Source organism: Chelonia mydas, chromosome 24 (assembly GCF_015237465.2).
Source record: "Chelonia mydas isolate rCheMyd1 chromosome 24, rCheMyd1.pri.v2, whole genome shotgun sequence".
NCBI classification, from domain to species: domain Eukaryota; kingdom Metazoa; phylum Chordata; order Testudines; family Cheloniidae; genus Chelonia; species Chelonia mydas.
In genome coordinates, this window is record NC_051264.2 from 5,715,465 (window position 1) to 5,741,342 (window position 25,878).

Sequence of the window (25,878 nt, forward strand, 5' to 3'; positions counted from 1 at the left end):
GCAAATCTGTAGACCAGTAACCCTGTCCTTTTCCTCTCAGCCAATCCTCCTCCTCCACTGTAGCAATCTGGGCCCGACGTGGCCAACATTCACGTGGCCTCGCTCAGCCACATGCCTTTAGGTTCCATTGCTGTTGTCTGGAATGGTCCATGTGCTGTCTGTGGCTTGGAATGCTGGATTCTTGCTTTCGATACATGACGCTTCTTTTCCTTATTAGCACCTGTATTCTCCACTCTGCCTCACTACTCCAGGTTCTGGAAGGAGGTGGGGCGCTGAGTTGAAACTATATCACTTACCTGCTAGTGAATCTAGACAAACTTGCAATGCAGTTTAGAAAGTGGGTGTATTTTTTTTTGTAAACCAGGGGCTGCTCTCTGCCTGGCTGGCATTTGATCCTTTCACAGGGGACTCAGGGTAGAGCTGGTGATTGAGCTAGCTAGAAATACCTTCTTCTGACTGAGGGGAGCTTGAAGTGCCGTTTCCTTTCAGAGCTGGTACAATAGGTTTCTTTCTCTTTCCTGGGCCTTGTCTCACCTGGGCCACCACTGCGTATCTCCTCTTCAGATGCGCCATTCTAACCTGGCATGGAGTGCCAGCTACAGCAAAGCCCAAGCTCTCTGTCGGGTTATACCAAAGGGGAGGCAGCTGGCTCAGGTGAAGTCTTGGTAAACTGGTACAGTTCCCCCAAATCTCAGGAGTATCACTTGTGACTCTCAACTCTCTCCTTTCCTGCTGTTCCCTTTCCCCCTCTCGGTAGCGCAAGCAGTGAAATCCGTTGCTTTGCAGTGATGTCTGTTCCCCTTGCAGATCGGGCACCGCCAGCGCTCTAAGCACCGAAGGGGGTTTGGGAGGGGTTTGAGTAGGCGCCCAGTCTAATGATTGATGCTCTGTTCCTTGCCCGGCAGCACTACAGCCCTTCCGTGATCACCTCCCTGGATGAACAGGACGCCCTGAGCCATTTCTTCCAGTACCGAGGCACGTCTACCCATTTCATGAACCCCCTGGCTCCCGTCATGGCAGGATCCCACAACAGCATCAGCCCCACCAGCGGCCGCATCAGCAGCATTGTCTCCACGAACACGCTGCGGGAGAGCCATGGGCATAATGGGACAATGAGTAACAGCGCAGCTCTCCCGGGCTGCAGGCCGGACATCATTTCCTTAGACTAACCCCAGGCCCAGGGCACGCTGGCATCTCGGGTTACCCCAAGGATAGAAGAGAAAAGCAGATTTTCAGCAGTTGCTGTTGAGTTGGGCTTTTGTCTGGGATGGAAAGGACCTAACCAGTACCAGGTCTCCTAAGCGTCTCTCTCGGTCAGGGCAACTCCCCTGTTAAGCCCAACCTTGGAGCCTCGCAGGAGGGCTTTCAGTTCTGCACGCGTCCACCTGAGCATACTGGTACCACTTGCTGGGGGGTGCCAGTGGTCAGGGGGTAAATGCTAACCTCTGTTTTTCAAGACCATTTTAAAACTGTGTTTTTAACTTTATTTTTTGGTAGGATTCTGCACAAAGATCCTACAGTGATAATCCCCACCTTGATGCTGTACTGCTAGAACAGCACCATCTAGTGGCCAAAGCAGGACTTAGCAGCCATTCCCCCCCCCCCCCCCGGATGTCACCCACCTTCTGCATCTCTTTGCAGCACACCATTGCTGACTCCCCGGAGCGGGGTGAGGAGAGAAATTTGTCTGGGTTCAGCAACCCTCTAGGCATGGATGGAAGGTGGGTGGGTGTCTTTCAGGGAGCTGCCCGCTGCTTTTATGCACCAACACAAGCACTTTGGCAGTAGGGATTGAGCTGGATCTGGGCTCCTATGGCATTCTTCACTCTTTGATCCTCTTCTTTGCTCCCCTCCTTCCCTGGGGAGTCTGCCATCCCAACCCTGGGTTAGAGCAAAGAGCTGGTGACTCAGAAAGGGGCTAGCAAACTTCGGCTTCCAGCTACCATGCTGTGCTGAGAACCTCTGCTGTCCCAGGGTTTAAATAACAAATGGGCAGGAAAACAGATGCTGTAACTGAGCCCTGATTCCAAACCCTCTCCAGCAAATATGGACGTTCCCCAGCAGAGCCCTAGCCACTGAGGGGAGGGTGAATCTGTAGCCTGCAGCACTTAAGTATTCCCATGAAGCAGGTGAGTAGTTGGGGCTCCCTCCCGCCTTGGCCTCGATTGTATGATCCGAAGCAACTCCGTTGGGCCCCAAACTCAGCTCTGTTGAGTGAATCCGTTCTTCAAACCCGGTGCAAACCTCTCGTGCTTGCAACCGAACGTGCTCGTGGGTGAGAACCAGAAAGAGAAACAGATTGATCCGTTTTCAAGGAGAAAAAAAGGGGGATTTTTTTTTAAAGGTGTTTTTTTTTTAATTGAACACGCTGTGGCATTACGAGTGGCGCAGGAAAGGAAACGTTAACTTTTTAATTATGAATTCACCACCCGCGGTCCCTTTAAAATCAGACATTTTCCTGGCTGCTGTTTTAGTTTTGTGTCCTCATTACAATTTGCGCCCCCCCCCCTTTTTTTTTTTTGGTAAGAATCAAGACAAAAAGAGGCCGTTTGAATTGATGTCCCATCAGTGGCATTTACACGTGGGTTGATGCAGTTCTTTATTGGGATGCTAGAGGAGGCAAGAAGGGGAGGGGTTCTTGCTTGCAAACCCTCCTGCAGACAGGACAGTATCGAGCAGAGGCATCAGTAGGGTGACTGCCAGGGCTTTTGTCTCCCATCTGTCCCCTCGCGGGGGCACTGGGCAGCTCGGCCCAGGCTGTCTCGTTTGGAATTACGATGTCTTTTTTTTTTAAACTGTAGATTTCTTTTCCTCCTCCTAAGTATTTCCAGTACAGAGCTGTACAGAGAACAAAGCTGTATCTGTATCTTTCAGTTGCAGCTTTTGTACATTCCAAACTCCAAAGACCTCCCTGTGTCTGTATCTCCTGAGGACGAAATGAAAGTCGTGTTGCCCCCATACTGCGCCTTGGCGGGGACAGCGCATTGCCTGCTGCCCGTTTTATTTATGTCTTTAAATGGATGCCTTAGTTTGTAACCTTTACAGCATCACAGCCGCTGCTTCAAGGCTCCTGCGTAAGCAGGGTCTCGCCAACCACCCCAAGCACCTACGGCCAAGTTAAATTTTTTTGATCACAATAGCAAGATTGGCATGTGAGTTCGATGCACCACGACATGGTCAAAATGGCATTCAGAAGGGTACGACGTGTAGCATTTTTTTTTTTTTTTTTGCACCTTTTTCCCCCCACAAGTGTCTCCATCAAGAACTTCAAAACAAACCCGGTTCCCTGTGGTTCTGGAGAAGGGTGGTCCAAGGTCAGGAGTCAAGTAGCTGTGCCCAGAATCCTGCTGTGACTTTACTGGCTCTTGTATCGGTTGTAGTGAATCCTGCTGAGGAATAGTTGAGGTGCAGCTTTACCTTGCATTCTTAGTTGCGCTAATCATTTTTCCTCTGTTTTGGAGAGGGACTACGTCCAGCTGACGCTGTTCCAGCTCTTCATTTAAAGAGCGGTCGGCTGGAAAACGATGAACCAACTACTAGTCTCCTTCAAAATACCAGCCTTCAGAACTAGCTTGCTTGGTTCTTTTCACCTGGAAACCTCCAAGTGACAGACTTTGCGCTCTGTGAAACAAGGAGAATTATCCTTCCCCCACTTGTGTGAACTGCTTTGAAATCCTTGGTGGAGAAGTGCTAGACAGAGGATTTGCTTTTTGGAAAAATGGTGCTTTGAGAGATTACTGAACTTTTGCAAACCTGTTTCTCTCTGCTCATCTTCCCAACACCAAACTGAAAAGGGACTTAGGACCAGAACAAATGTACTGTGTACATTTTCAGTGGGAACATAATTGTTTGTGGGTTTTTAAAGTTCTGATGTTGGGGGGGAGGGGGAACAGACAGACCAGCTCCCAGTAAAGGCAGATTTCTATACATATTTGTAACCCTACCCATCTGTCCTTTGTACTGTCTCCTACCAAGATCCTCCTTGACCAGTCACAGGCTGGTCAACTCACGTGGCAATACAGTGGCTCCACTGTACCCTTTGAGAGGCAGGTACTTTCAGTGTTACGTACAGGTGATGGTTGAGGTTGCTAGAAGCTGAGGAGACAGACATTAAGGTATTAAGCCTTTGCAGGGAGCGCTGGCTGTTTTCAAGTTTTGTACATACAAGTTGTTTGTGTAGAGGGTTTGGGTGGGGGTGGGGATGGATAAAGGAGTGTCTAGGGCTTTGATACTGTCTGAAGTCCCTTAGTGTTTTATAAGCTCTCACACATGGTGAACATTATCTAGACACCTTTAAAAAGCAGCTAGCCACTTTCTCTGGTTTATTTATTCTGTCCGTTTGATATCCAGCTGTTTTATTATTTGCAACACTTCTGTATATGCAAACTACCTTTTAGATAATAAAGTTCAAAACACCCCCCACTGTGCCGGTGTCAGTTACTGGTGGAGCAGAACTCTGTTCAAGCTGGATTTGAGCGGCTGGGACCTGGGGAGAAGGGTGAGTTAGCCCCATTTCACATAAGGGGAAACTGAGGCAGAGCCATGAAGTAGTCAGTGGAAGGCGGAATTGGAACGGGAGTTCCTTGCTTGCAGTCCTGAGCTCAAACCACTGACACACACTGTCTCTTCAGTGCCCCCTTTGGCTAAGCAAGACACTTGGATGGCTAGGGCAGGGGTGGTTATTCTAATGTTACTTGACGTGTCTGTCCACACTCTGGCTTCCAAGACAGTGAATACCTCCCCCCGTCCTAGGCAGCCGGGGTTTGGGCTTAGTGCTGGCACTCCCACCTAGTCCATTCAGGACGTGCCTTCCCTTCATAAGGGGCTGCAACCACCTGTCAGTCGCTTCCTTCGTAGGAGGGAGGGCCAGAGAGCGACCCCACTCCCTGCCTTCCCTTCCTGCTAGGGCTTGGAGCGGTGAGAAGGAACTTCATTCTTGGCAGGCCTCGGCAGCCGTGCTTGGTAAAACCAGGTCCGAGGGCCGGCGGTGGTGACGGAGCCGACCTGCTTCACCGGCCACTCAGCACTGAGGCGGCCGCTCCGCTCCCCAGCTGTCTGCCCTGCGGGGAGGCCGGGGCCTGGGATTTCGCTGCTCACTTGTCTCGCACGGTAAGGTGTCTAACCAGAGCTGCAGGGCAAACCTGGTCCCAGTGCTGACCCGCTCCACATCTTCCCCCGCTGCAGGTGCTGTGTTCAGGAAGGTCGCAGTAGGAAGCTCCGTGGGCTGGGCCGAGCCCCCGCTCAGCTCCGTGGCTCTGGGTAGATCATCACGGAAGTTACTCAGAGGGGCGGTGTTACGGCTGGCAGCTCAGTAATGCGGAGGGGGGAGTGAGAACACTGAGCAGGCCTGATGCACGAAACACCCCCGGCGTGGCCAGTGAGGGCTAGTCACTGTATGGGCCGCTCCTTCCCGCCAGGCCAGGGCTAACTTCCCTGGCTTTAACTGAAGGAAGGCTGTAGTGAGAGTTAGCTACAGGGCAGCTTCCACACCCCCTCCATGACTGCACTGGAACCAGGGCCCCTGCCCCCGCTTGGGGGGCGGTACCTGGGACCGGTAAAGCCCACACCCAGCAGGGCAGGTGCTGTGGCTCCCTGGCCTGGGGGACCAGATGAGAGAAGCTGGGGGGAAGTTTTGGGGTGTGGGACACGCTCCCCAGAGCAGCGGTCCAGCATGGGGGCAGAAGAGCTGCTGCTGTTCAGAGACACCCAGCAGGGGGGCCAATAAAGGGCATTTCCGCCCAGGCGTGTTAACCCCGTGTCTGCTGGCCAAATCCCAACCTAGCCGCTTCCATTCTGCCCTCCGGAGAGTCCTCTCCACTCCCTGTTGGGAAGCGGCAATGCTCCTCCCCAGACCTGGCTGCATTTCAGAGGCACGGGAGCAGAGGCCTGCCTCTGACCATGCAGCCTGTCTCTCCCAGGGAAGATCATCATTCCTCCCCTTCTTAGAGGAAAACCGGCCAGGCTGGGTTGGCAAATCACTTTCCTTACTTGATGGTTGGGGGGAGGTTGCTGGGCACGTGCCCCATGTTCTCTGCTCCGTCCTCGACAGCCGCGATACACTCCAGAACGTGGGGTTCCAGCCAGGCGTAGGCACTCACCTCGCTCCCGTCCGCCTTGATCCTCGTCTGAAATCCAACACATGCCTCTGAGTGCAGGGAACAGGGCTCCGCGCTCTTTGGGGCTTGGAGTCGCCGCGACTGATGACCAATGGGGCTACGGGCAGGCCCGGGCAAGGGGCTGGGAGACAAGCCGCTAAGACGCCGCAGAACCACAGTCAAACCTAAGGGACAGGCGCTGGTCATCTCGGCGGAGAAGCTGAGGTCTGGACAGGCCATGGAGGCTGAATTCCTCGAAGGGTCCCTGAGGCCAAGGGCTCGTGGCGCTGAACGTAGGAAACCTGCACGGCCGGCTCCCCTAAGGACGCCTTCAAGATGCTGAGGAGGGTGCGGTCTGGGGACAGCAACCCCAGGCAATGGACGTACATCAGGACACGTAAGAACAACTCTCTAAGTAATCTCTCCCGACCATCTTCTCCGGGGCCGAGCGGTCCCCTCAATCAGGGCTCACTCGTCACCCCCCAGCAACGCCCCCCAGCAGCTTCCTTAGACCTTCCCCACCCGCGCTCTCGGGGCCGCTCACCTGCAGCTGCTGGTGACTCTCGGTGGAAAGCAGCAACAGGTACGCGACGACGTGGTGCCGCCTCGGCAGCCCCCTGCTCAGCGTGGGCGGGTACACGGACTGCGCAGACGGAGAACCAGGGGCTAGGACTCGGCAGCCCCGAAGGCCCGGCCCCGCCCCAGAGGCAGAAGCCGAGGGCCGGTGGCTGGATCCTGAAGGCCTCTAGCGCACTTTATGAAGCAGCGAAATGCAGCTGCCTCTGGGGTCGGGTGCTGCAGCTGTTTAAACAGCAACACTACGCGAGCGGCTGGGTCATGAGAACAGGGCTGACGCCCCGATTTTTGGCAGGGGGGAGGAAGAAACAAGTGTCTTAAATGGCCAAGAACGTTTGAGCCCTGCAGCAGTGCCCGTAAGACCGGCCGTGCTGGGTCAGGCCAAGGGTCCATCTAGCCCAGGATCCTGTCTTCCGACTGTGGCCGGTGCCAGGTGCCTCACAGGGAATGAATAGAATGGGGCAATTACTGAGTGATCCAGTCCCAGCTTGTGGTAGTCAGAGGTTTTGGGACACCCAGAGCCTGGGGCTGTGTCCCTGGCCACCCGGGCTAATCGCCAGCAAGGGGGGACTTATCTCACTCTCTTGAACCCAGCAATGCCTCCTTCCAAATCCTGGGACGGGGTAACTCCGTGCCAGCCGCTGCAGGGAGTACTGGGGATTCAGGAGGGGGTGCTCGACCCCAGCCCCATTTGCTGCAGCAGGTCACGGCTGCGCGTGTGGCTGGCACTAGGAGAGGGTGGGAAGTCATCGCCCCCTAGTGGCTGATCCGCAGAGGAAGCTTGAATCAGCTACTGCTGCTGGTTGATGGATGTGGTCCCTTCCCTCCCCCCGCCCCAGAGAGGTTGGCGCTTTGAGCACGGACCATCCCCGGTTGGGGCCTCTCTGGAACCTGGCGCGTGCCGAGCGGTTACCCGTGACCCAGGTCAGGAGCGTGGGACGTTACCTCCCACAGGCCCAGCATCGTCCAGGAGAACCCGCCCGGCTCCAGCCGCAAGCCTGTCTCCTCCTGCAGCTCCCGCAGGCCCGCCTCCAGCAACTACGGTCAAGGGACAGCGAGGTGAGAGCCGGCCCGGCACAGCCTGCCTGCGTCCCACGTTCCGCAGCGCCAGGGGCTCTGAATCCAGCCTGGTACCGCGCTGCGCCGCAACAGCGCCCCCTAGCCACAGAACTCAAGAGCTTCACCAGCCTCTGCATGCTAAGCTGGCAACCCCACTTTACAGATAGGGAAACCGAGGCACCGAGAGGGGAAGTGACTCGTCCAAGGCCACGCAGCACCTACGTGGCAGAGTCAGACCAAGAACCCAGAAGCTCTGATGCCGTCCCTGGCTCTAAGCAGCCCCTACCCCAGTTCCCATCTGAAAATCCCAAGGAAAATTACACTACGCTCAGCTTTAGCCCCTTCCCTTCCCTTCCCCATGTAGGCACAGAGACCCCCCCACACCTGCTGCTCCCCGCCCCCCACCACTCGCCCATTCAAACCAACCCCCCTGGCATCCGCACGGCGTGTCGAGGCGGTACCTGTTCGTCCGGCTCCATGTGCCCACCTGCAAGGGGAGAGAATCGGGAGCGGTCAGCGGCACAGTGAGCAGGTCCAGCGCCCCCTGGAGGCAATGGAGATGCTCCCCGTGGCTGCTGCTGCTGGACCCTGGTGGTCTCATAGCCTGTGGGGGGGTTGGAGGGAGGAGGGCAGGGGCTGTCTTTGTTCCGGGTCTGTACAGCACCTAGCACCATGGGAACCTGGTCCGTGACTGGGCCTCCTGGCCGGCACAGATAACGTACAACCCTAGCAGAAGAAACACTCCAGCCACAGCAGGGTCCCCCAGCGGTGGCTGATCTCCCGGCAGCAGCGTTTTCTCCCCCTACCGGGCTGGTTTAACAAAGGGCTGGGCCGTTTCGCTTCCTTCCAGCTCCCTGCTGGTTAATTGTCTGCACGGCCCTAGCGCCTTTCACTGCAGGATCTCAACGCAGCTAGTGCGTTACACCCTGGTGCATTAGGTAAGGACAGCAGGGCGGGAAGGGGAGGGAGCCCAAGAGAAGGAAGTTGACTTGGCAAAGGTCACACGACAAAGTTAGTGGCAAAGCTGCGAATGGAACCCAGGAGTCCGGTCTCCCAATCGCTGTCTTTAACCATTAGCTCACACTCCTTTCCTAGGCCTGGGAAGACGATTTAAGAGGCTCAGTTCCCAGTCTCCAACTCTTCCCTCTAAACAACCCTCTCCCCCTTCCAATGACCACAGAACCGCCCCCCGTCCCTGGGCCAGGCAGGCAATTGACAGGAAACCCCAGCTAGACGCATCACCAGGTCCCCATTGGAGTGCCTGTGCCCTGGCTTGGACATTTCTAAGCTAGCCTCGTCCGTGTCCTCTCACCGGGGGGCACCCAGATGTTGGGGAAGATGCTGAGATTCTTGGCCCTTCGTGTGAGCAAGACTCTCCTGTCAACGGACTGCAGTACGACAGCCACCCCCACGTCTACCCCACGGCCTCGGAGCGCCTCTGGCAGCGCGGCAGCCTGCCTCTCCTCCAGGTGCTTGATGGGACAAAAGGACGGTCTCTGGGGAAGGAAAAGGAGCGAGTATTTGGTAACAGTCACACCAGGCCTCAGCAAGAGACTGCAGCTTCCCAGATCAGGCCCGTCGGACCTTTCATCCCAAAGAACTCCACCAAGTTTCTCCGCACTGCAGCTGTGACATGCAGCCACCTCTGGGGCTTAACACAGCAGAGGAGTCATTTTGGGCCAACCCTTCTTGCTATGCAAAGGGCACGAGGAGCAGACAGGATCCGCGGCTGACGCAGGCAGTCGCCAGACACGCTGCGGCCAATATCACATACCCAGGTATGTTCCACACGGTGCCTCGGAGCTCAGAACAGCTCGACTTTCCTTGGTAAGGACCCTGGGCTAAGCCCCTTTCTCCTCCCAGAAAATGCCATGGGCTCTTGTATGTTAGTAAGTTACACGGCACCGACCAGCCGGGGACTGCTGAGGACTTTATAGATATTACTGGACTGTTCTCAGCTTGCAGGTGGAGAAACTGAGGCACAGATGCTTGCCCGAGGCCATGCAGCAAGTCAGTGACAGAGGCAGAAATAGAACCCAGGAGTCCTGACAGCGCGTGTTCAGGTCTAGCTACTCAAACACACTACTTCCCAGAGAGGAGTGGGGGACCCAGGTGTCCCGACGCCCAATCCCCTGCTGTAGTCCCTCCCTTAAATCCCATCAGTTTAGATACAAGTGCCTCCCCCTAGCACGTCCTGACCTTCAGAAGGATCCTGGTGGAGCCAGGGAACTCGCTGTCGGAAATGACAAACTGGTTTTGGTCCAAGCCGCAGCTGACCATCGCCTCGTCCTCGTGGGGAGCACAGAAGTGCCCGGTGATGCTCTGAGAGAGAGAGCAGGGAAATCACAGGCCTCGTGTTCTCACCACGCTTCATGGGGGGCTCCCAGCTCTTTACACGCATTACTTGTGGGCAACAGAGCCCAGCAGCTCAGGCAGGACCCTCCCCGCTCCGGAGGGGAGACTGGGCACGGAGAGGAGATGGGACTCAGCCAACTCAGGGGCAGAGTGGAGACTAAAGACCGATCCCCTGCTCTAGCCACTTGCCCACGTCTTCGCCCAGAGCTGAGGCTGGAGCCCAGGAGTCCTGATGGCAGCAGGCGCCCCATTGACTAGACTCGGCTGAGGAAACAGACCAGGCCGTCCTCAGTGGAGTACAGCGCCCACGGCCCGAACACCTGCATGGCACCTCCCTTATCTTTGGCCTGCCCCTGCAGGGAGGAGAGGTTAACGGGGCTCCGGAGTGAGAGGGGGCTGCCGGAGAAGGCCTCAGGCCAGAGTCCCTCATGGAGGAGGGCTGGCAAAGGGGTCGCTGGGTCCAGATTAGTGGCTAGAGAAGGGACCTTGGAGCCAGGACTCCTGGGTTCTAGTTCTGGCTCTGTCACTAACCTAAACCACCCCCCTTGCACACCCAGCCCTCCCCCACCCTCCCTGCACACCGAGTCCCCTTGCATACCCAGCCCTCCCCCCAACCTCCTTACACACCCAGCCCTCCCCCAACCTCCCTGCACACCGAGTACCCAACTTCCTTACACACCCAGCCCTCCCCCAACCTCCTTGCACACCGCCTCCACCCCGCCTCCTGCATACGCAGCCCTGTGCCCCCCCAGCCCCTCCTATTGCACGCCCAACCCTCCCCCAGTCCCCCTGCACACCCCGCTCTCCCCCCACCTCCATGCACACCCAGCCCCCCCCCCACCCCCCAAGCGCCCCGCTGTGCCCCCGGGCCCGCACCTGCAGGAACCCGGCGCGCTCGGGCCGGGCGCTGCCCTTGGCCAGCCGCACCAGGCCCCGCGCCAGGCTCTCCATGGGCGCCGCGCCGGGGGAGCGCGGCCCTGGCTCGGGGACTTGCCGCGAGCGCAGGCGGCTGCAGGCCCCAGAGAGGCGCGAGCCGGGCAGCGAGTGGAAACGGGCGCCCCCTGCTGGCTGCTCGCCGTGCAACCGGCTCAGCAGGACAATCGGGGACCCCCCTACCGGCGTTTCCAGCAGGAATTGGGCACATGCCCCCCACCCCCAATCGCTGCAGCCTCTGGGAACCCGAATCTCCCCTTGGAGGTGGGGCGCGCGGACCCTGGCTGGGGCAGAGCCCAGCATCCCAAGGAGCTGGGGGTGTTGCCCTCTGGAAGCAGTCAAGACCCTCCAGCTGGGGGAGCCCTGTCCTGGACCAGGACCCCATGGCGCTAGGCGCTGTACAGACACAGAACAAACAGCCAGGCCGTGCCCCCATCTCAGTCTAAGCGCCTCCTGCAGTGATCCCGCTGCTCCCATTACACCTTCCTACCTCGCGCCTCACCACTGATGGCGGGCCCGGAAACCTGCCCACACGAGGGGCTGTGAAATCAGAGCTTCTGGTCCAGCTGGCCTGGAAGGTTTAGCAAGAGGAAAGTTTCTTGGTTCATAAAAGTCTCCGGCCTGGAGATTATTACTCCTGCTAGCAGCGATGGGTGAAGCTGCCATGTTTAGGGCTTCTTGCCGTTATCCGCAGCCACTGGAGGGCAGATGGGATCTCGCCCAGGTGCAGAGCTCCTGTTCCTTCCATTAGAGCAGTGGTTCTCCACCTGTGGTCCACAGACTATGTCTAAGGGGGTCTGTGAAAGGTGGTTGTTACCACAGAACAGTGGTTTTCAACCCAGGGGTCCGCAGACCATGGCTAAGATTTCCAAAGGGGTCCGCACCTCCATTTGAAATTTTTTAAAGGTCCACCAATGAAAAAAGGTCAAGAGCCACGGCCCTAGAGGACAGTGAAATAGATGCACTAGAGATAAACCTAGCAAGTAATAAAAACATGCCGGGCCAGCGCACTGTCTGACGGGTTCAGCTGGCTCCGCGCTGTGACTAGATGGCCCCTTATGCTCTGACTTTTTCCTCAGCCTCCCGCCGTCTTCCACCACCGTGTCAAGCATCTCAGCCCTGGTGCGGCTTTGTCCGCACTGCAAGCAACAGGTGGGTTTACACGGAGCCAGCGATCTCGCTGTGAAACCCTGGTGCAGACGAGGCACAGATTATGGTCCCCCGGCTGGGCTCATCATGGACAATTCCAGACCTAGCAGGCTCAGCGGAGAGGTTTTGCAAGGAACTTCAGACTCAGCGGAGCATCCTGGCAGCTGGCCAGGGGGGTGGCACTCTCAGCAGAGAGGTCAAGGACTGACAGGGTTATGGAGACCACACGCTGGCATGGCAGGTGTGTTTGGGGAGTTGGTATTGCCCATGCCTAGACTGTAAGGCAGAACTAGGGAACTGTAGTCTCCTAAATTGTCCAGCTGGCATCTTTCACCAGCCCTAGAGCTTACTGGGTGAGGTTCTCAGGCCTGGGCGGCCGGGGCTTTTGTACCACCTCCAACTACCCCCTACGTAGCTACTCAGCGCAATCAGTGTTTTATTTCCCCTTCAATCAATGTTAAACATACAGTTAAAATAAATAAAAATGCAGAACAGCTGTCTACAAACTCCCCCCGCGCAGGAAGCAGATAGTTCCACCCAGAGGGCCATGACTGGCGTGGTGAAAGGGACGCAGTCTGCCAGCAGGGGGCACCCTCACAGCTTCTTCACTGTGCTCTCAATGTACGACTCCAGCACAAAGATGGTCTCGTCGACTTGATTCTCGCTGGCGTCGATCCTGTGATTTTACGGACAAGGGGAGGGAGAGCGTCACAGGCCGAGCAGCACGTGTCTGTGCCGCCTTGTGCTTAGCGGGAGTCTCCCAGGTGAGCAGTGCAAAGCTATTTACTAACAGTCATGCGTTAATTCACAGCCCCGGGCAGTGGGGAAGTAGCGTTGTCCCTGTTGTTAATATGGGGAACCTGAGGCAGAAGGAGAATGCAGCTTGCCCAAGAATAGAACCAGGAGTCCTGATTCCCAGCCCCCACCCTGCTCTGATTAGACCCATACTCCTGTCCCAAAGCCAGGTGTAGCCCCCAGGAATCCCGATTCCCCATCCCCTAGACCAGCCGGCCCAACCCTCGCCATGGCCCCGCTCACTTGTTGACGTTGCGTTTGAGGTTCTCCAGCTGCTGGCGCTCCGGGGCTGTGATCATCTCCTCGATCTCCTGCAGCTGCACCTCCTCGGCGCCCGTGGCCTGCATGGACGCTAGGATGGCCTCCACCCGCTGAGACTTCTCCAGCAAGCGCCTGGGGGGCGAGGCAGACAGCGTGCACTGAGCACCGGCGAGACGCTGAAGCCCGTTCCCATCACTCAGGTTTGGGCCAACCGCGTTACTCACAAGGGGCCAGGTTCAATCTCGGATCCAGGCAGGTTCCCTCCTGCCTTCAAAATCCATGTGTCTCCCCCACTACCTCGCCCCACTGTCCTCATCAATAACATCTCCTCCTTCGCCCTCCCCTTGCCTATTACCCCAGGACTTGTCTTTATTCCTTTTCCCCCTGCTACACTGCAAACTCTGGGGGCAGGGGCTGCATTTGCAAAGCATCATGTGCACCAGCAATGCCCATGGTTGTGCCAGACGCACCAGGGCCTGTCTCGGCAGGGACTGTTTGTACTGATGCAGCTCCCCAGAGCGGCAAACCCCCACTGCAGATCCTTGCACCCAGGGTGCTTACCTCTATTACAAAGCTGGAGTGAACCACATTGGCTCAAACCCTGGCTGGGGCAGCGCGGCTCAGGGGTGTGTGTGTTTGCGTGCGCCTACCCAACATGGATGATATTTCTCCTTAACCGCCCCCCCTGCAAAACAGTTTTCATTGCCATCCATCTGTTTATCTTTGACACTTATTGGGCACCAAGACCCAGGTGCTCAAAGCTATTTAGGTTCCTAACTCCCTATGGTAGCTAGGCACCCAACTCCCTTTGGTAAGCTCCTCTAGTTACGAAGCCCACGTCAGAGGTCTAAGCTGCTTGACCCCAGCATGATGACTCGGCCCAGGAGCTTTCGGCCTGCTTAGCGCCACTCACTTGTTCTCCTTGGTTTCGTACTGTCGCCTTTCAATCAGGTTGGCCACGCTCTAGAGAATGGAAAGAGAGGAACAAGAAGCAGGGTTTTGGGGGAGGGATACAAAGAAACGACGCCATCTGATTGTGTGCTTTAATCTCAGCCAAAAGGGGGAGTGTGGGCGGGAATACTGGGCCCCACCACTGGCTCCCCCCAAGTCTGCAGATAGGTCCTCTGCGCCATGAGCTGCGAAGATGGGCAGAATCGGGGTGGGGGATGGATTTTATGCATATGCTCCCTGCTCCAGCTCTGGTCTCTCTGCAGCTAATTCTTGCGCCATTTACAGGGCCTGGTGTGGAAATCCACCTCACTCCTTGCTACCTTCACGTGCCATTGCTGGGGACGGTGTTAAAGGTAACAGATGCATCTGACAGGGTTTATCACCCACCCCGAGTATGAGCCTCTACCATCCTGTGGGAAATGCAGCCTTGTGCTCTGAGCCCCTCTCATAAGCTAAGCAGGGTCAGGCTAGGTCTATCCTCGGATGACAGCCCTCCAAGGCAAACAAAGTCCGAGCAGGGAGTGATGACTGCATGCCTCCTTCTAAACTGGCCCTGGACGCAATGGCCAAGTGCAGCAGCAGAGGGCACTGTGCTGCAAGCGGTTGCCTCTGTCAGCTGAGATCCACTCTCTGTGGTCACTAAAGATCCCATCATGCTTTCTCCAGTCACCAGGGCACTACCACCACCAGCCTCCTGGCCAGGTGTGAACTTGCCGAGTGACATTCTGCCTCCCTACAGCTCTCTCTGCCGGTTCAATGGAATGCTGGACTTTCCATTTCCTGTCCTCAGTGCCTGTGCAGGGCAGCTGCGCACGATCAACCCAATCAAGGGGGCTGCATTTCAGTGGCTGAATGATCCCCGTGTCACTTTTCCCATCCGTCGGTAAATCGATAAGGGATGAAAGGGGCCAGGATTGTCGGCCCAGTGACTCTCTGCACCTGGGAATGTTGCTCTCCATGTTGCAGAGTCCCCAACGACCCAACTGCTGTTGTGGTGACGCAGAATCAGAGAGAGGGAATAAACCGAAGGAGTCCAAGGGGTGCGAAGGACACAGTGTGATTTGCATGAGCATCAGTGTCAGTTGGATGGCCAGGGAATTATCGGGTACCTTATAACACCGGTGCAGCAGCATCCGTGCAGAGGACAGAGTGTTCACTGTGTACAGATAGAACGTCCTGGAGGGTGCGTGGTCCGGAGTCTTCGGAATCTCCTGTTTGCGTGCAGGAAGGAAGATTGTAATATATGTGTGACCTCCCCAGAGGGCTGTATCTGTCTGTTCTCTCTGTGTGCTCCTTTCTAGCTTCCCCCAGGGACCCAGCGATCATCATTCTTTGCAAAGAGAGAGAGAGAGGGTGTGTGGGATAGTGGGGTGACCCTGACCGCTTACATCCCTAGCACGGCACCACCAATAACTCGCCATGTGATCCTGGGAAAGTCACTGCACCTTTCCAGGCCTCGGCTCCCCCAGCGGCAAAATGCAGGGAAGGGCATTTGCTGGTGACAGTCTGAGGACCAGTGCTTGGAAACTGTCCAGTGACACACATTTCCAGTTACTATTATTCGTTAGTAAACCAGGGACGAGCAGGGGGATCCGATAGCTAGGGGAGAACAACTGAGATCACAAAACACTTTACAGATATTAATGCAATCAGCTTTCCACTCCCCTGGGAGACAGGTTAACACTGGATCCGTTGTCCAGGTCTATGAAAACGGAGGCAGAGAGAGATGAATGACCTAGGAGTTCTGATTCCTTTGTTCTAATGCTAGGCAACACTCCCTCCCAGAGTTGGGAATGGAAACTAAGATACCACCCCACTGCTCTAACCACTAGACAATGCTCCCACCCCGCAGCTCAGCATGGAAACCAAGAGTTCTGACTCCCAGCCACCTGCTCTGATGGGGATGCAACCCAGGATTCCCAGTCCCCTGCTCTAACCACCTTCCTTCATCTGCATTCATCTCTATGTCCTGTATGCCCTGTTTGTGACACACTCTGCTCACCTCTGGGTGACAGCATGAATAGAAACTCTCACCTGTAGGGACACAAAGTTCTCGGATAGCATTTTATACAGCATGTCCTTTGCCTCCTTGGCAGGAATCATGGCAAAATCTTCCACTTGTTTCTGTTCCAAATGCTTCTTCCGCAGAAGCAGCCTGAATATCCTTGCGCAACGGGAACCAAATCTAGATGGGGGAGGAACAAACCAACTAACACACAACTCTGGGGAAGAACATCAAAACCTAGACCCGCTGCACAGGAACATCAGAGAATTGAAAAGGTTCCTACATTAACACTTCAGAAGAGAAAAGCATCTTGTATGTGTTGAAGATGGAATGAAATCCTGACTTCAGAGCCACAGGCCCAAACCAGATCAGACCACTGGTCCTTTGAGTCCGGTACCTGGTCTCTAGACCAGTAACTGATGCTTTAGAAATACATGCATGAAAATGAAATGTGTCTGAGAGTTAATCATGCAGATGTCACTAAATTTTCACTCAGCAATGTTCATTTCCCTAGTTCATGAAATCCAGGCTAGCTAAAGAGGGAGCAGGCTGCCCAGCAGAGACTGGAGAATCTCATCACAACTAATGTCACCTTCCTATCTGGTACCACCCAGGAAGCCTCGAAACCATGAACACTTTCAACATACAGCTGGATAATGTGGAGCCTGATCCTGAGATAGATCAGTCAGTAAAATTGATGGGAGTTGGGAGGGAGCTTAGCACCTCTCAGGATTGGATCCTTCCTTCCTCTCTCCCTCTTCAACGAAAAGACGGAGATTGTGGGTGAAAAAGGTGCAGCTCTGCTGTTTGAGGACTGTTGTAGCTCTGTGGGATATGGACAGACCAGGTGGGTGAGGTAATCTCTTTTACTGGACCAGCAAATATTGGTATGGCCTCACCCACCTTCTCTCTCTCATATGTATGCCTTGGGCAGAGTAACAAGGGGGCTAACAAGCTACATTCAAACAGTTGCTTTACCTCTCCTGTACGATGGATTCCAGTGTTGCTGTTGCCAAAGTCGCGAGGGCCTTGTGGAGATCTGGGCAGTGCGTGTCAAGGTACCACACATGAATTACCAAGGATCTCACAAGGTTCGGTAAGCCCCGGGACCAGCAGTAAACTGCCCATAGTAGATTTCTCAGTAAAGGATACTGATGACATACATGCCCCCGCCACTGTCGCCGGATTTACCAACAAACTCCAGCTACAAGGAAATAAAAGGGTTAAATGTATACAAAGACTATTACAATTCTGATATAAATTGAATACCATTGGGGGCAGAATGTAAGTTTCTTTAAAAAAATAAATCCCCAACCTTAATGGTTAGAGGATGTTTCCAAAGCCGAATGTTAATAGTAACGTTCTCACGATGTTTAAACGTTAATGGGAAACTGTTTTTCTTTAAACCTTCCTGCTCCCAGCTGCAGTCATTCTGACCTAGGCAGGAGAACCCCAAGATGAAACAGACTAGAAACAGAGGGTAAAACTGACTAGTGCCTGTTTTCACTGTCCACACTGAGTGAGATGAAGAAACCAAAGCCCTGATCCTACCAACACTTAATCAAGTGAACAGCTTTGCTTATGTGGAAAATACCACTCACTTTAATGGGGCCCACTCACGTGGAGAGGACTGCATGATTGAGGCCCTAAATCAGAACTGGACCAAAGGTGGAAATCTTGTTCAAAACCAAACTACACATAATGCATTTCTTACCGGGTCATCGGCTAGCAAAGTGAGATACTGATCCAGAATTTGTTTCACAATGTTGTATCCTGTTGGAAGAGATCTGAATATCTGTGGAATAAAAGAACACCCAGAAAATACCTGCTATTTGCATTTGAGGTGATAAAAATAAATAGTACTTAATTCATTTTGGATCTCAGAGTGTTTTACAAACATGTTCAGAATTGATCTTCAGAGCCCTGCTGCAAGGTAACATTTTTATCTCCATTTTACAGAAGGAGAAGTTGCAGCACACAGAGGTGAAGTAACTTGCCTGAGGTCACGCAGTGAGTCAGCAACAGAGCCAGCCATAAATTCATAGATTCCAAGGCCAAAAGAAGTCACTGTGATCCTCTAGTCTGACTGCCGTATAACATGGCACAGAGATTCTGGAAATAATGCCTCTTTGAACTACAGCAGATCATTTAGAAAAACACCCAATCTTGATTTAAAAACTGCCAGTGATGGAGAATCTGTCACGACCCTTGGTGAGCTGTTCTAATGATGAATTACCCTCACTGTTAAAATTGTACACCTGATTTCCAGCCTGAAATTGTCTAGCTTCCAGCCATTGGATCTTGTTAGATCTTTGTCTGCTAGACTGAAGAGACCATTATCAAATTTCTGTTCCCCATGTAGGTGCTTATAGACCATGATCAAGTCACCCCTTCACCTTCTCTTTGTTAGACTCAAGCTCAATGCATTTAGTTTATCACTATACAGCATCTTTCTCACCCTTTAGACATTCTTGTGACTCTTCTCTGAACTCTCGCCAATTTCACAGCATCCTCCCTGAAGTAGGAATACCAGAACTGGATGTAGTATTCCAACAGAGATCACATTAGTGCCAAATACAGAGGTAAACAACCTCTCTACTCCTACTTGAGATTCCCCTGTATAGGTAGCCAAAGATCGTGTTAGACCTTTTGGCCACAGCATTGCATTGGGAGTTCACAGTCATTTATCCACCCTGACCTCCAAATCTTTTTCAGAGTCTCGGCTTCTGAGGAGAGAGTCCCCCCTCCTGTAAGTATGCCCTACTTTCTTGTTCCTAGATGTATAACTTTACAGTTACAACCCAGGAGTCCTCCTCTCACCACTAGACAACCCTTCCACAGTCTGGATCTGAGGCTGGGCAAACACCAAGAGAGAGTGGGCGACACTCTGACGCTCATGACCAAAACTTGAAGTCTAAAATGAGTGTTCAGCTGGGTTCCTGTGCCATTCAATAATATAATGTCTGTAGCTTGTTCTGTGTCTGTATAGCACCTGGCACCAAGGGGTCCTGGTCGAGGACAGCGGCTGCTAGCTGCTGCCACAATGCAAATACCAAAGAAATATAGTTATCCGTGTCCGATTTCTATGGAGTGCCCCAAATACTGCAGAAACTCACCTCATTGGAAGACAGTGGCTGCGTATAAGGCGCATTGGAAGATGTAGTAATTTCACTCATTCTCAGCATAGTCCGCACTATTTCACTGCTTGTCTATTTAAAAAGGAAGGAAACAGTCTTTAGGCCTTGACAGAATCTCTGTTCACATGATGAAAGAAGAATTCCTTTCCCCGCCGCTCACGAACTGGGGTGCTCCAAATTCAGAAATCAGCCTCCAGTAAGATCTAGGTTGCATTAGCCTCCTTCCACTCATCTTAGGGTGGTTACATGCCCCATTGAACTGCCAGGAAGACCATTCCAGTGCAGGAGAAGGGAAAGATGCTCTGGGAGAGGAACATATGGGCTTAGCAGCATGGATAACTGGCTTGTAGGATTTGATATACTGGAGCAGGCAGCTGGTGCATTTAAGGCAAAACTCCCATTGATTAAAACGGGAAGCAGCCCTCGGTTCAATTCCTGTCTGCAGCAGCAACCAATGTCTGATATTTCAGAAGACGGTGAAATATTCCTTCCTGACCCTTGCAGCCATCAACTAGTATCCTGAAGCTTGAGATTTGAAGCTTTTAACATGTAACTGCCAAGGTTGCAAGCACCAAATTCCCCACTCCTGCTACTTGGAGTAACCCTGCTGAGGAAGTTCCCGATTACTTCTGCATACCTGGTCCATCCTGTTGGCCACCGCGCTGACTATGGCTTGGTCTCGGAAGTGCTGGTGGAACCGATCGATGTTGGCTTGCCAATAAATGCCGTCATCGGGAGGGGGCTGAGGAGAAATGGGGAAGAGGGAGAAGGAAACGCTGAGGCTGGTTTATTGGTTGCAGAGCCAGATGCTCGTCTGAGGAATGAGCACCGTCAGCAGGGCAAATTCTGAGGGGTGCTGAGCACCTGCCACGTACCCTGGAGCTTGTTGGGAGCTGCAGGTGTCTAGAATCTCAGAAGAGTTGGACCAACGTGAATGGAACCAAGAAGGGAGGTTACACAGTGGATGACTGGCAGACTGTCCACACCAAACAGCCCCTTGAACAAAGGCTGTACAGTAGCCTCATTCCCCCTAGGGTAAGCACTGTGGACCCACTGGTCCCTGCTGGTTTTCACTGGCTATAAACCCAAAGGTCAGATAGTGGAATAAAGGACTGCTAAGCCCTCCAGGACCACAGAGATCATGGCTGGCCTGAATGCAAGCCAAGGAGCAGCAGCGGGTTAGCAATACCTCTTTGCTGTCTGCATCTTGTTTCTGCCTTTTTGCCTTGTGTTCACCGTTATCTTCATCGTCAAATGATCTTCTCCTTTTCCCTTTCCCTGCGGGCCAAAGACAGGGTTTTCCTCTGAATACCAGCACGGCAGTCTTGCGTGCAGGTTGGAAAGCTCCCAAAGCACCTTTGCTGATTACACAGAGATCACCCCACGCATTTGGTATCACCCACCCACATTCTAAATGCAATCTACCCAAGGAGATTCTGACAGCTCTCACCTATGAGATTCAGGTTGGGGACCACGTACATGTCCTTCTCATTAACTGCCAAAGTGGGCGCAGGAGGTGGTGGTGCATCCGAAGTCTCGGTAGTTTCAGGGGCCATTGGGCATCTCTGAATGAAGTGCGTGTCCGCTAGGCGCACAAACGTGTTGGAGACTTCGCCATAGTCCATGGTTTTCCCATCTGGGCAAAAGGATACCAAGGAGAACAGAATCTATCATGATCCCAAACTCCAGCTGCTCCTGCACCCACGTGGGATCAGGCCGCATCGTTGTCTTTAAGAGACGTACAAGCAGGGCTGCGCAAGAGAAGGCTCGGTATTTGATCTGCATTTATCACCTTCCACCCACTCGCTCCAGCTGACTTCAGACCTTGGGCCAAATCTGCAAAGGTGACGAGTGATTTTGGGTGCCTCAGTTTCTAGGTGGCAACTAGAGACCCCTTAAAGGGGCCTGAGATGGGCCAAGCAGGTCTTTTTAATGTGTCACAACTTGGGCACCCAAAATCACTAGTCATCTTACAAAATCTTAACCAGTCTTTCTCCCCAGTCCTCTACCACGCTAGTAGCATGGGTCTGCTCTCTGTCCCTTTGCAGATCTCACAACTGCTGGTGCAAGAACCTTCTCCTATGCTTCTGCTACACCTGAAACATTTCCTGTATATTTCTGCTCCACTCCCCACATATAGCAGGGGCCTCTCTCAGCCCCTCTCTTTGCCACCGTCCACAGGAGAGTCTTTCTGGCAGCTCTTAGCAAATTCCTGAATCTCCGTCTCATTTCAAATCTCACCGGATAACGCAGGTTGTCTCTGATGCCTCTTAAGTTCTCTCATTATCATCATTTATTATTATTTATATTCCAGCAGCACCTGAGATCAGGGCCCCATTGCACTGGGCACTGTATGTAGTGAGAATCTCTGCCCTGAGGAGCTTACAATCTAAACTCACGCTGCTCTCCCCTCTCTTCCCGTTTAACTCAACATTTGTTGGGACACAGCTTGTACACCAGAGGCTATAAAGCTCCATTGGATTATATAGCATTGGTGTCTTTTAATCAAGGGGAGCCACTAATATAGTTCAGTGAACAACTATGACTCTTGCTGGCCAGTTGAGGTTTTTCCCTTTCTTCCCAGGTATTTAAGGCCTCCCACATTTCTCTTAAGAGAAAGGTGCAGTGGAAACACAAAGATTTCCACCTCTTTGTAGGCCACGAATCAATGGGAATAGTTAAATGAGCAGAGCAAACTTAGGTCTGTTGGAGGGACAGATACAGAGGTAAGGGAAAAACAGATTCAGTGACTAACACATGTGTTTTCCATTTTAGTCCATGTGTGTGTAAAATTCAGCCTTGAGATGAGAAATATGCAGGTAACCAGCACTTACACTCTTTGGAATCTACATAGCACTTGTCATTTGGATAAGTGTTGTTACTCCCATTTTACAGATGGGGAAACTGAGGCACAACGAGGGACAGTGACTCCCTCCAGGTCAAATTGTGAACCAATGGTAGAGCAGAGAATGCATTCCCAGGTCTCCTACCATGCTGTCTCTACACTTGTCTACTGATAGAAAGATAGGGTAAAAGAGACATCAATATAAATCATAGTCAAATGGTCCAAGCACAGGAGCCAGTTCTGTACCCAGCTCTTATAGTGACTCACTGTTTGATCTTAGGCAGTCCCCTCCTCTCCCTGTGCCTCAGTTTCCCCTTCTATAGAATGTGGGTGATGATACTGACCTCTCTCCTGGAGGTGCTTGGGAGTGTCAGTGTTCTGTACAGCCCCTTGAGGATGCTCCATATGGACCTGACCTAAAGCCCACTGACATCAATTGAACAATTCCCATTTACTTCAATGGACTTTGGATCGGGCTCTATGTCCAGAGCCCTCTTCTTCTGCACAGATTCTGGGAGCCATCCAATCCCCTTTCGCTGCGTACAGAACCCAGCCACTCTGGTTGCATGAAGTATCGGCCCGGCAGCCCCAAACCTTGCCAGACAGACGATAAGGTGCTGCAGCAAAAGGTTTCCGCTCTGTTTCTCAGCTGTCTCCACACCGCTTTGGCTCACCCTCCATAGTTTCCGTCAGCCTGTCTGCAACCTTCCGCACCACAGCACTCATGGTCATTTTGCCATTCAGCAGCAGCTCCTCCACGATCAGCTCGCCCATGTCGCTGTAGAGGGTCTTGGCAGTGTAGATGTAACGTGGATACCGGAGGATCCTCAGCACCCGACTGCACGGAGCTTCGTACTCCACAAAGCCTCGCTTCTGTAGCTGATAAGTCACTAGGTTGTGTTGAATGAGGACACAGAGAGCTTTCTTAACCTGCACATGCCAGAGAAAGGAATGAGCCACGTACTTGGAAACTTAGCATAGTTTATATGGCGGAAATCAACCATCATGCTCCAGGGCTGATCACCTCTGGGATCAGGAAGGGCATGCCCCTCCCCTTATGTGCTTAGGTGCTTTATCTCCATCCATAGTCTCAGGAATGGTCACACGTTCCCCAATTAGCACTGATCATTAACAACCTAAGATAAAGCTACTGAGCGTTCACCAGATCATCTTTGTTGTGGGAGAGGGGAGGGTGATGTTTGAAATTCCCCAGGGGCCTCAGGATATCATAGAACTAAGAGATGGAAAAACCTACAAGATCTCCTCCTACTCGAGGCAGGGCCTGAGAATCTCGACTGTAGTCCTGACTCGCTGTGTGAGTTTGGGCCACTAAGTCTCACCTCCTTATTCTCCAGATGGTGCACTAACTTCAGAGAACTCCTTTTGTCCTCTCCACCCTCTATAAAACTACATTTTTTAATTTTAGTTTTAAACACCCTCCTTCCCTTTGCCCTTCTGGGGAGAGGTAAGAGCTCAGAACCTTTTCTGTTAAAGCTGATTGCAATCTGTACTATTAAAGAAACTGATTTGGTTTTAAGGAGACATGTTCAAATTCTGATTTACCTTTTGCAAACACTTTTAGAATAACAGAATCCTTCAAAAGCACCAGAAATGGTGACTGACAAGTTGTAATGAGCGAATAATAGTTTAGTCAGCTGTGTGATCCAAAGGAGACTAACTCCTAGAGTATTCCAGACATACCTGATCTAGCGACATCCCTGTGTCGTTGGCAATCACTCTCAGCGGCTGGCTGCCTGTCTTGATAAGATGAGTCCCTATCTTTTCCACGATCTCGCCAAAATGTTCTTGCAGCAGGAGGGAACAGAGTTTAATTTCTGCCTGAGTCATCTTGCCGGCAAATTAAAATACTAGAAGGATATGGGGAAAAGCATTTATGTTATTAAAGTTCTTATCAGGTGAGACAGGCGAGCGCAGGAGATTTGCTGATTAGATACAAAGATTTTCACCTCTCGAGTCACCTGTTTGAATTGGCCTAGATCAGTGGAGACTAAAAGCTGTTACCAATTCATGCCTGAAATGAATCTGGTGGGTTTGAGGTTAAGCCTATATCAAAACTGCCATCACAGCCAGCCCCCTTGTTGGCAAACTGGGCAGGCAGGCCTGCCCTCCAAGGACTGAATGAGCCATGGAGACTAAACACATAGTATCCCCTGAGATGATCCCTCCAGGGCAGGGTGGGCTGTGTGGAAAGCTTGCCTTGTCCTTTCCTACTGCTGCATCTGTTCTGCAGATAATCCACCTCTAGGGCTGCCAGTCGGGCACTCCATTCATTTCAAAATTAAGAGCCATAACAATGTCTACCATGCAGGCAGCACTATAGGAGCTAAAGAATCCTTACGGGATGCTTCAGGAGAGATGCATAGTGGTGGGCCTAATGGAACTGAAATGTTGATAAGGAATTTTCTATGGAAACAAAGGACTGAAAGGCAGGAGAAGATAGCTCAGCAAATAGCCTTTTTCAGCTTGGAGGAGGGCTCCTCCAAACGACCTTCATATAAGTGCTAGGTCTACACAATCTAGTTGACTGTGACATGAGCGATACACCCTGAGCCAAGGCGGACAACTAACATCCAGGTGAATTATCAGCCAACAGAACCCACGGGGAGAGAGGCTTGGTGTCAGAAGGAATGTTATATGAGTGAAGGTTGGGTGGCCAGATGGTCAGAGCAGAGTGCAGCCTAGGAGTCAGGATGCCTGAGTTCAACGTTCAGCTCTTGGACAGTGGCATGGATGAGTAATCATAGCAGTGAACTAGGAGCCAGGACTCCTGGGTTCTGTTCCCAGCTGTGGGAACTATAATGATCTTAGCATGGGAAGGTAGTGTGGATAGGTGATCCCAGCAGGGGACTGGGGGCCAGGACTCTTGGGTTCTGTTCCCAGCTCTGGGAAGGGAGAGTGGCCGAGTGTCACAGCATGGGACTGGGGGCCAGGACTCCTGGGTTCTGTTCCCAGCCCTGGGAAAGGAGAGCGGCCGAGCGATCACAGCATGGGATTGGGGGCCAGGACTCCTGGGTTCTGTTCCCAGCCCTGGGAAGGGAGAGCGGCCGAGCGATCACAGCAGGGGACTGGGGGCCAGGACTCCTGGGTTCTGTTCCCAGCCCTGGGAAGGGAGAGCGGCCGAGCGATCACAGCATGGGATTGGGGGCCAGGACTCCTGGCTTCTGTTCCCAGCCCTGGGAAGGGAGAGCGGCCGAGTGTCACAGCATGGGACTGGGGGGCCAGGACTCCTGGGTTCTGTTCCCAGCCCTGGGAAGGGAGAGCGGCCGAGCGATCACAGCAGGGGACTGGGGGCCAGGACTCCTGGGTTCTGTTCCCAGCCCTGGGAAGGGAGAGCGGCCGAGCGATCACAGCAGGGGACTGGGGGCCAGGACTCCTGGGTTCTGTTCCTGTCCAGCTGCCTCCACAGTTCGATGCCCCCTGGCCAGGGAGACTCGCGCCCCCCCCCCCCATCTGGATGCCTTGGGGGCCCCACGCCCCGATGCCCTCACTCACCTGGGGCCGCAGCCTGGGCTGTCTGGGGGTGGGGGGTCTCTTAGGCCCCTGCAGCAACCATAGCAACCCCGTCCCCTTCAACTTCCGGCTCACCGCCGATTACTTCCGGTCACTTCCAATCGCTCCCATCCCCCCTCGGCCGCTGCAGCCTGGGCCATGGGGAGCGCCCAGAGTCAGGGCTCTCGAGACTCTATCCCTTGTCCG

The 25,878-nt window shown here is 53.4% G+C and overlaps 3 protein-coding genes across 9 annotated transcripts in view; 1 reads left to right on the forward strand and 2 right to left on the reverse strand.

Moving 5' to 3' along the window:
• The window catches only part of PIAS3 (protein inhibitor of activated STAT 3), a 41,892-nt gene extending 37,474 nt beyond the window's left edge, over positions 1 to 4,418 (forward strand). For 4 of the 6 annotated variants that reach the window (XM_043535443.1, XM_043535444.1, XM_037882765.2 and 1 more), the window contains one exon: positions 906 to 4,418. In XM_043535443.1, coding sequence (XP_043391378.1) covers positions 906 to 1,169 — 264 coding nt within the window. In that variant the 3' untranslated portion in view covers positions 1,170 to 4,418. Of the gene's footprint in view, positions 1 to 902 lie in introns of all 6 variants that reach the window. The other 2 variants (XM_037882772.2, XM_043535442.1) reach the window with 2 other exon arrangements.
• On the reverse strand, positions 4,339 to 12,438 carry NUDT17 (nudix hydrolase 17). Of its 2 annotated transcripts, none has more exons than XM_037882777.2 (8): positions 11,509 to 12,438; positions 9,930 to 10,052; positions 9,043 to 9,226; positions 8,192 to 8,217; positions 7,617 to 7,709; positions 6,640 to 6,738; positions 5,989 to 6,125; positions 4,339 to 5,255 (listed from the first exon to the last, which is right to left on the reverse strand). In XM_037882777.2, exons 2-8 carry the CDS (start codon positions 10,008 to 10,010, stop codon positions 5,021 to 5,023), a joined length of 855 nt encoding a protein of 284 aa, XP_037738705.1. In that variant the 5' UTR covers positions 10,011 to 10,052; positions 11,509 to 12,438; the 3' UTR covers positions 4,339 to 5,020. The 2 variants fall into 2 exon arrangements, with proteins under 2 accessions (XP_037738705.1, XP_037738703.1); XM_037882775.2 differs by lacking the exon at positions 11,509 to 12,438 and adding an exon at positions 10,962 to 11,156.
• A 145-nt stretch (positions 12,439 to 12,583) lies between these two features.
• POLR3C (RNA polymerase III subunit C) lies at positions 12,584 to 25,813 on the reverse strand. Its single transcript, XM_037882774.2, has 15 exons — positions 25,675 to 25,813; positions 23,863 to 24,029; positions 22,836 to 23,091; positions 20,767 to 20,952; positions 20,506 to 20,594; positions 19,954 to 20,058; positions 19,296 to 19,388; positions 17,894 to 17,974; positions 17,332 to 17,383; positions 17,158 to 17,218; positions 16,209 to 16,359; positions 15,284 to 15,385; positions 14,137 to 14,186; positions 13,206 to 13,355; positions 12,584 to 12,843 (listed from the first exon to the last, which is right to left on the reverse strand). Exons 2-15 carry the CDS (start codon positions 24,007 to 24,009, stop codon positions 12,762 to 12,764), a joined length of 1,605 nt encoding a protein of 534 aa, XP_037738702.1. The 5' UTR covers positions 24,010 to 24,029; positions 25,675 to 25,813; the 3' UTR covers positions 12,584 to 12,761.
• Positions 25,814 to 25,878: the final 65 nt, after the last annotated feature.

What these genes read in the sequence shown, in the direction of transcription:
- NUDT17 (XM_037882775.2), bottom strand. Translation starts at nt 11,036, where the DNA reads ATGGAGAGCCTGGCGCGGGGCCTGGTGCGGCTGGCCAAGGGCAGCGCC. An exon ending in CAACATCTGGGTGCCCCCCG is followed by an intron (nt 8,218 to 9,042) that starts GTGAGAGGACAC and finishes CTCCCCTTGCAG; the next exon opens with GTGGGCACATGGAGCCGGAC. An exon ending in AGAGTCACCAGCAGCTGCAG is followed by an intron (nt 6,126 to 6,639) that starts GTGAGCGGCCCC and finishes GTTGGATTTCAG; the next exon opens with ACGAGGATCAAGGCGGACGG.
- POLR3C (XM_037882774.2), bottom strand. Translation starts at nt 24,009, where the DNA reads ATGACTCAGGCAGAAATTAAACTCTGTTCCCTCCTGCTGCAAGAACAT. An exon ending in AGCCACTGTCTTCCAATGAG is followed by an intron (nt 17,975 to 19,295) that starts GTGAGTTTCTGC and finishes TTTATTCCACAG; the next exon opens with ATATTCAGATCTCTTCCAAC. An exon ending in CGGGGGCATGTATGTCATCA is followed by an intron (nt 17,219 to 17,331) that starts GTATCCTTTACT and finishes CGCACTGCCCAG; the next exon opens with ATCTCCACAAGGCCCTCGCG.